Genomic DNA, 8,392 nt, shown 5'->3' on the forward strand with positions numbered 1-8,392 from the left:
AAAAAAAAAAAAAAAATCACAGCTTAACTGACGCTTAACTGCACAATCTAATAAGCAGGCTAAGTCTTCCATGTGTACCTTTCCCCCTACTCTTTATTTTAAAACATAATCAATTTCCAGTTCTCTGAGTTCTGTAATAAATGCTTAAACACCAGCCACTTTCCTTCAGTATGTACCCGCTGCTGACTGCCTCATCTGGTGATGCTGTGTGTGGCTCAGAGAATGCCAGCTCATTCTAAAGATAAGCCCAGTCAATGATCATACAACAGTGAAGTCTGCAAACCCTGGAGCCATTCTAGAGGCCAATAGGGTCTTTATGTTTTCTGTACCATGTAACAACTTATTATTACAGCCAATAAAAAAGTAACTAAGGTGGCATATTGTTATTTTGAAAGCTGGTTAGAACTGATAAATAGACCAATCCCTAATTATCATCACATGAACATAAGAAAGAACAATGTACTTTTCAATGATATGCATCTGAGAGTCAATGGTGTTGAAGGACTTTGCTTAAGGTTTTTGAACTTGATCTCACGTAAGATAAACTAGGGATTCTTTTTCCTGTTTGGTGAAGCTTATGCTTATTTTTTCCAGTCCCGGATAGAAAGCAAAACTTCCTGGAAGCAAACTAGACTACTGGAGAATTCCCTAAAATAGAGAGAACAAAGCCCTACAGCAGGGTGGACAGCTGCCTGGTTGGAAGGACATTCTGATCCTAGGCAGGCTGAAAACATCTGGGAGGAAATGTGCATCTGGCTTCCTTGCTGGCCCTCCCTTCAGTGTGAGGTGTCAACAGGGTGGCCTCAATTACTGCCTGGGAGTGCCAGGTGACTAACGACCTTTTCTTCCTCCTGAAGTCTCAGTCTAGCAGTTATAAAACCCACAGAAGGAAAGCAGGATCATTCAGGACCCTGGGGTATTTTATCACTGCTGTCTTAAATCACTGGACGTTTTTCAGCAGTGGCCCCTTTGCAGCTGCCTGTGAAGGTACAGAAGGACACAATGGTCAGTAACAAACTCCTAGTGTTCTGAAGCTGTATATAAGCACACACACACAAAAGTCTGTGCTTCAGTCTTTGCAGCCCCAGCCAAAAGAAAGAACAAGTGAGCTGGGGCCCAGTCCTCCCCAGTTCTTTAGCTCTCTCTGTGGGTACACATGAAGTGCAGCTGCTGTGTTTAGCTGGTAATAAAAGAAGATAAATACCATGCTGAAATCCAAACTGGGGGCTGTTTACAGTCATCAGAAGCAATGAAGAGTAATGCAAAATGTGGAAAATAAGCAGTCTGGTGTATTTATTTAAAACTCAGTGAAGAAACTGTGGTAATTTTAGTCAGATTCACCAGAGATGCCTCTAATTTGCCTACATGGTAAGAAGCCAGTCAGGTCCCTGGATTTAGTCAGCACAGAGAACTCCATACTCCTCTTCAGAGACCTAAAGCCTCACTACTCAAAGGGTGGTCCATGGACCTGTGGCACTACCTAGGGGCTTGCTAAAAATACAGAAAATATATAAAAACATAGGTCCTACCTCGGACTGCCTATATCAGAACAAGCACTATGACAAGAGCTCCAGTAACTTGTGAGCCTACTGAAGTTTGAGAAGAACTGTTTCAGCGAGCCAGCATCAGTCTCAGGGGTAACTATGGGGCCACACTAGGCTTGCTCTATTCATGTAAAAAGGAGAATGTTATCTGCAACAAAGGGTCCTCCTCCCAAAGCTCCAAGGGAACACACTTTGTTCTCTATCTTTACGCTTTCTAAAACAAATTACAATTCACACACCTGGACAGAGAGACAAAATTTCTAGAAAAACTTGTGGGCTTGTGGTTAGTCATTTTAAGCTGAAGGTAGCAAGAGCAGAAAGTTTTGAAAAGGAAACAAGAACACGGCTTTCCTTCCCAAGACCGCTAGGAAATAATGCACCTGCCTTTTGGAGGTTGATGGTGCTGACATGCAGTTTCTTCATGGGTCCCGTCTCTACTGGTCCACTAGCCAGTGCATCCCCTTGGCCACTCCTCAGCATTCGATGCTGATAAATCAGAGGGTCTTCCTCTTCATCAGCAAGGGTGTATCCCTGCAACCAAAAACATCAGCAATGCCATTAGACCCTCCCAGCTTAGAAATCTTGAGAGGTTCAGATCTTCTGAATAGGCTACATTTCAACAAGAAGTAAAAAGTCACATGTATGGACAAGATCAATCATGGGTGGGCTGTATTCCCCAGTGTAGACCAGTCTGTGCTGGTCACTGACAAGCACCAACTTAGAATGAGCATGTAGCCATTCAACCACGAAACAACTATGAGCAATGGTTAACAGTGAGGACATGTTTAGAGCAGGGGTGAAAAACAGAAGACTGCTTGTTTTTGGCCCCAGGGCTAAGAATGAGTTTTTCATTTTCAAATGGTTGGGAAAAAAAAAATCAAAAGATGAATATTTCACAACATGTGAAAATTACATGAGATTTAAATTTGGGTGTCCATAAATAAAGTTTTACTGAAACACAGCCATGCTCCTTTGTTTACATATTGGTTATGGCTGCTGTCAGGTTATAGTGACAGAGTCAAGTATAGCTCAGAGACAGAGACAGTGACAGTAAAGCCCACAAAGCTGGAAATATTTACTGTCTGATCTTTTTCAGAAAGCTGACTCCTAGTTTAAATCTAAAAAGTTAGATTTATTCCCACAGCCAAGGTTACAAGAACACCACCAATTAATAAAGATAATGAAAGCCTCTGAATAAAAAACAAAGTGTATGTAGTTCACCTTGACAATTCTGCAGATGAGCACATCATAGCGCTGATGGTTGATTCGGTGTCGCACCAGAACTTTATTCACCATTGGAATGAAAATTTGGTACTATAACCAAAGACGGAGAAACCAGAAACCATTATGTTAGAGAGAGGAAAGCAGAGAAAAGGGTATTACCACAACTACATTAAGCTATTTCTTCTTTGTTTGTGGGTAGCTCCGAGATTCAGAAGATTAACTTTCTACCACCTCAACTGCTATAATCCTTGGTCAAGCCTGTATCACCTTTCACCTGGACTACTGTAATGGCTGGCAGACGGCTCTCTCTGCATCCACTTGTTCCTAAGATCTATTTTTCCACCTGGCATTGAGAGTAATTATTTTAAATCAGATCACATTATTCCTTTGCTCAAAATGCTCCAAAGACTTCCAGTCCTACTCAGAGTCAAAGTCAAAATATTTATGATGGTCTGAAGCAGTGATTTGCAAACTTCAGTGGGCATCATAATCACCTGGAGATTGCTAGGCTCCACAGCCAGAGTTTCTGAATCAGAACATCTGGGTGAAGGCCGAGAATCTGCATCTCTAACAAGTTCCTAGATGATGCAGAGAACCACTGGCCTACAAAACCAAGCCATGTACCCTCCTCCCTACCTATGATCTCAACTCCATGCACTTTCCCCCTTGCTCATTCCTCTGAAGTCACACTGCTCTCCTGTACATTTCTGAACTCAGAGTATGCTCCTATCTCAGCCATTGAATTTGTAATCCTTTCTGCCTGCACGTCTCTCTCTGGATTTAGACCTTTACTGTAATCTGCAAGTGTCTGCTCAAATGTCAGCTTATCAGCAAGGCTTTCTCCAAAACAATGACAACAAAAAAAACCAAACTCACTGCTGTCGAGTCGGTTCCAACTCATAGCGACCCCTCCTTGGGTTTGAGGAGGTATCTGTACAGAAGCAGATTGCCCAGTCTTCCTTCCAAGGAGTGGCTGGTGGGTTTGACCCTCCAGCCTTCTAGTTACCAGTCAAGTGTCTTAGGCACTACGCTATCAGAGCTCCCCAGGTCTTCCCCATCTACCCTAACTAAACAGCATCTCTCTCTACTCACATCTATTACTCTCATGGGACAAACTGTACTTATTTGCTTTGTTCTATTAGAATGTAATTCTTTGAGAGCAGGGACTTTATTCTGTTTACTATAATTATCCCCAGCATGGTGCTTAGCCTACATAGGTGGCTCAATAAATATGGGCTGAATAAATGAAGAAAAGAAAGCAAATAATGTGGTGTCCTCTGATGGCGTTGAGCCTACTGACTAATAAGTGGAGAAGTCGCAGAAAAAGTCTTCTTCTGAAAGTATGGCATAAACCATAAAAACCAAAGCTACTGCTATCAAATTGATTCTGACTCACAGCAACCCTATAGGACAGAGCAGAACTGCCCAATGGGGTTTCCAAGGCCATATCTTTACAGAAAGAGACTGCCTCATCTTTTTCCTGTGAAGCAGCTGGTGGGTTCAAACCACTGACTTTTTGGTTAGCAGCCAAATGCTTTAACCACTGCATAACCAGAGCTCCTTACTGAGGCATAAGAGTGCCTATTTGTTCAGGACTCCTTCTTTACCTTTTTTCCCAGTTGAAAGACAAGTGAAGACAACGTGTCCATGGCTGTGGAACGCAGTTCTGGGCTCTGGTCCAATGTGCGAACAATAGGGTGAATGATCCGGGAGGCATAGTCAGTGAAATCCAGGGACTCCGTCAAGCGGTCTACAGTCTCTAATGCTGCCCTACAACAATCACTAACATAGAGTAATTGCTAACATACAATCCCAACAAACAGGAAGAAATGGCTTCTGAGGTATGCTGGGTAACATGGATCCAACATATATTCCAGTGGGAGGGGGACAGTCAAAATTTCCATAAACCTGGGAAAATTCTGGACTGAGATAATGGGAGTTGAAATACCAAAAAAAAAAAAAAAGAAAGAAAGTTGGCCTGGGAACTAAGAAAAGGTACTTCTAACAAAACATTAAAAGCTTGTTGATTGTTAGCCCCAAAGGGCAGGTACTTACTTTCGAGATGGTAGTGGAACTTCAGGGGCATCAAACAACTTCACAATAGGAGGCAACAACAAATGCAGATAGTCATCCAGGTTGGCGCCAAACAGCTGGATTGCAGCCAATAACTGCCAATGGGAACAAAAGCATGGCCAATGAACAAAACAGTCAGATATCAAGTATTAAGTACCTAGAGAAGGGCAATGGTATGGATAATTCAAAATTCTGGGGGACTCTGAAAAGCCTTTATTAAGTGATCTACATTCTTCTGGTAGTACTTTCTTATCTTATTTTATATGGCTTATATATATCACTTTGCTTTCTCTGAGCTTATTTCAATTGATAAGGAATCAGTTGATGGATAATGGAGAAAACTGGTCTAGGATAAAACATTTACCAAGAATAATCCATAACCAAAACAAAAAATCAAAACTCTGCCATCAAGTCGATTTGACTCATAGCGGCCCCTCCTTGGGTTTCTGAGGCAGTATCTCTACGCAAGTAGATTGCCCAACCTTCCTGCTGAGGAGTAGCTGATGGGTTAGAATCACCAACTTTCTGGTTAGCAGTCAAATGCCTTAGGCACTATGCCACCAGAGCTCCCAGAATAATCCATAAAAGGGGATAAAATGTAAGGATAAAATGTAAAGAAGGACTGTAAACATCCCGTAAACTGCAAATTGTGAGTAACAGGTATTAGTGGTATTAGGATCTGGTCATGTGGGCTGGGCATCAACCTGTGACTCAGAACAAGGTCTCATCCCTAGCTATCCATCCAGGAACTCTGACCCATACCTAACTCTGATCATTCCGGAACTCTGAAGGAAGCTGCCCTTAGCTACTCACCTTGATAGAGACAATGCGGCCCGGGCTGTTGTCATGCATGAAGACGCGCAGCATGTGTGGGATCAGCTGGGGCAGATAGAGTTTAAACTCGCCCCCAAGAGCTACCACAATTTGCTCAATGAGAAGAATGATTGTGCTTTGGATTGAGGTGTTCATGACCCAGAATTCCTATAAGGAAGAAAGACAGACAGGAGCAAAGTCAAATGCTCTTCTGCTGAAATATGAACCAAAGAACTGAGATGGCTGGAAAGATGCAAATACGTAGCGAGCACGGTCTGCCCCAAGATGGTCTCCTTCTCCATCCTCCTCTCACTAGGCCCCTTCCCGTATCCCACGTCACAGCCATATCAAACAAAGTAAATGGCATTTCCCCAAATACGAGGCTACCTCACACCTCTGTGGTTTGCGCTCATGCTTCTTTCTCTTTGGAATATCATTTCCTATTCAGCTACGCTCTGCTATTTTTCCAGTCTCAAGCCTCACTTTGCCTATGAAGGTTTTTCTGTTCTCCTATCAACCTCTCTGGATCTTTACATTCCTCCTTTCTAGCACCCATTATAATTATCTTTGCCACTCTGCCTCTAAGGAGCCCTGGTGGTATGGTTTTTAAGCATTTGGCTGCTAACTGAAAGGTCAGCAGTTCAAACTCACCAGCTGCTCTGCAGGAGAAAGATGTGACAGTCTGCTTTCATAAAATTTACAGCCTAGGAAACTATATGGGGCAGTTCTACTCTGCCCTATAGGATCAGTATCAGTCAGAATCAACTCAACACGTTTCCACTGTCCCTCTACTATACTGTAAGCTATCAAGAAAAAACATCCTTCTGATACACCTTTGTATCCCCAGAATCTATCTGGCATATTCTAGCCATTCAAACAAATGTTGGCAGAATGAGCAAATGACTACATCCAAATCACTCCTAAGAGCTCTGAAGTGGTCCAAAGTGGATACTTTATTCTGGGTACCATCTGACCCTCTGTTGTGGTCGTTAGGTGCTATCAAGTTAGTTCAGATTCACAATGACCCTATGTACAACAGAATGAAACCCTGCCCAGTTCTGTGCCATCTTCACAATCATTGCTACGTTTGGGCCCATTGTTGCACTCATTGCGTCAATCCATCTTGTTGAGGGTCTTCTTCTTTTTCACTAACTCTCTAGTTTACAAAGCATGATATCCTTCTCCAGGGACTGTCCTTTCTGACAACAGGACCAAAGTACATGAAATGAAGTCTGGCCATTCTTGCTTCTAAGGAACATTCCAGCTACACTTCTTCCAAGACAGATTTGTTTGTTATTTTGGCAGCCCATGGAATTTTTAATATTCTTTGCCAATACCCAATTCAAATGCATCAATTCTTCTTCAATCTTCCTCATTCACTGTCGAGCTTTCACATGCATTAAGCGATTGAAAATTCCATGGCTTGGGTTAGATGCACCTTAGTCCTCAAAGTGGTATCTTTGCTTTTAACAGTTTAAAGAGGTCTTTTGCAGCACATTTGTCCAATGCAATATTGTCATTTGATTTCTTGACTGCTGCTTCTATGATGTTGACTGTGAATCCAAGTAAAATGAAATCCTTGGCAACTTCAGTATTTTCTGTTTATCATGATGTTGCTTATTGGTCCAGTGGTCCTCTTTATGTTGAGGTCTAATCAACACTGAAGACTGTAGTCTTTGATCTTCATCAGTACTTGTTTCAAGTCCTCTTCATTTTCAGCAAGCAAGGTTGTGTAATTTGCATGTTGCAGATTATTAATGGTTCTTCCTCCAATTCTGATGCTGCATTCTTCCTAATATATAGTCCAGCTTCTTGGATTATTTGCCTAGCATTTGCTCAGACTGAGTAAGTAAGTATGGTGAAAAGATATAACCCTGACACAAACTTTCCCTGATTTTAAACCATGCAGTATCCCCTTGTTCTATTAAAATGACTGCCTCTTGGTTTATGTATAGGTTCTGCATGATCACAAGTGTTTTGCAATTCACACTTTTCCAAATGGTATCCATAATTTGTTATAATCCACACAGCAGAATGCCTTTACATAGTTAATAAAACACAGGTACACATCTTTCTTTTATTTTCTGCTTTCTGCCAAGAACCATCTGACATCAACAATGACATCCTTTGTTCCACATCCTTTTCTCAATCTGGCTTGAATTTCTGACAGTTCCCTGTTATGTACTGCTGCAACCATTTTTTAATTGTTTGTAGCAAAATTTTACTTGCATGTGATATTAATGGTATTGTTCAACAGTTTTTGCATTCTGTTGGATCACCCTTCTTTGCAATGGGTACACATATGGATGTCTTTCAGTTGGTTGGCCACATAGCTGTCTTCCAAATTTCTTGGCATAGACAAGTGAGCACCTCTGTTTGTTGAAACATTTCAATTAGTATCTGGTTACTTCCTGTAGCCTTGTTTTTTTTTGCAATGTCTTCAGTGCAGCTTGGACTGATTGCTTCACTACGATCGATTCTTGATCATATGCTACCTCCTGAAATTGATGAATGTTGACCAATTCTTTTAGTACAATGACTCTATGTATTTCTTCCATGTTCTTCTGAATAAAAACCAGATGAGTTACAGGATGATATCAAGTACATCATACATGTAGAAACAGTAGGCCATTAAAAAGGACAGGAAGAAAACAGCAAAATGGATGTCAGAAAAAACTCTGAAACTTGTTCTTGAATGTAGAGTAACTAAAACTAATGGAAAAAAATGATGAAAAGAG

At 41.5% G+C, this 8,392-nt stretch overlaps 1 protein-coding gene across 1 annotated transcript in view; it reads right to left on the bottom strand.

Moving 5' to 3' along the window:
- MTOR (mechanistic target of rapamycin kinase) overlaps positions 1-8,392 on the bottom strand; it is a 187,749-nt gene that overhangs the window by 108,498 nt on the left and 70,859 nt on the right. Inside the window, exons 21-25 of the mRNA XM_007942626.2 lie at positions 5,655-5,822; positions 4,824-4,936; positions 4,376-4,538; positions 2,766-2,858; positions 1,929-2,075 (exon numbers count right to left, since the gene is read on the bottom strand). Coding sequence (XP_007940817.1) covers positions 1,929-2,075; positions 2,766-2,858; positions 4,376-4,538; positions 4,824-4,936; positions 5,655-5,822 — 684 coding nt within the window. The remainder of the gene's footprint in view (positions 1-1,928; positions 2,076-2,765; positions 2,859-4,375; positions 4,539-4,823; positions 4,937-5,654; positions 5,823-8,392) is intronic.

Source organism: Orycteropus afer, unplaced genomic scaffold (assembly GCF_000298275.1).
Source record: "Orycteropus afer afer isolate SDZICR_OR568_19922 unplaced genomic scaffold, OryAfe1.0 scaffold00094, whole genome shotgun sequence".
Lineage (NCBI taxonomy): Eukaryota > Metazoa > Chordata > Mammalia > Tubulidentata > Orycteropodidae > Orycteropus > Orycteropus afer.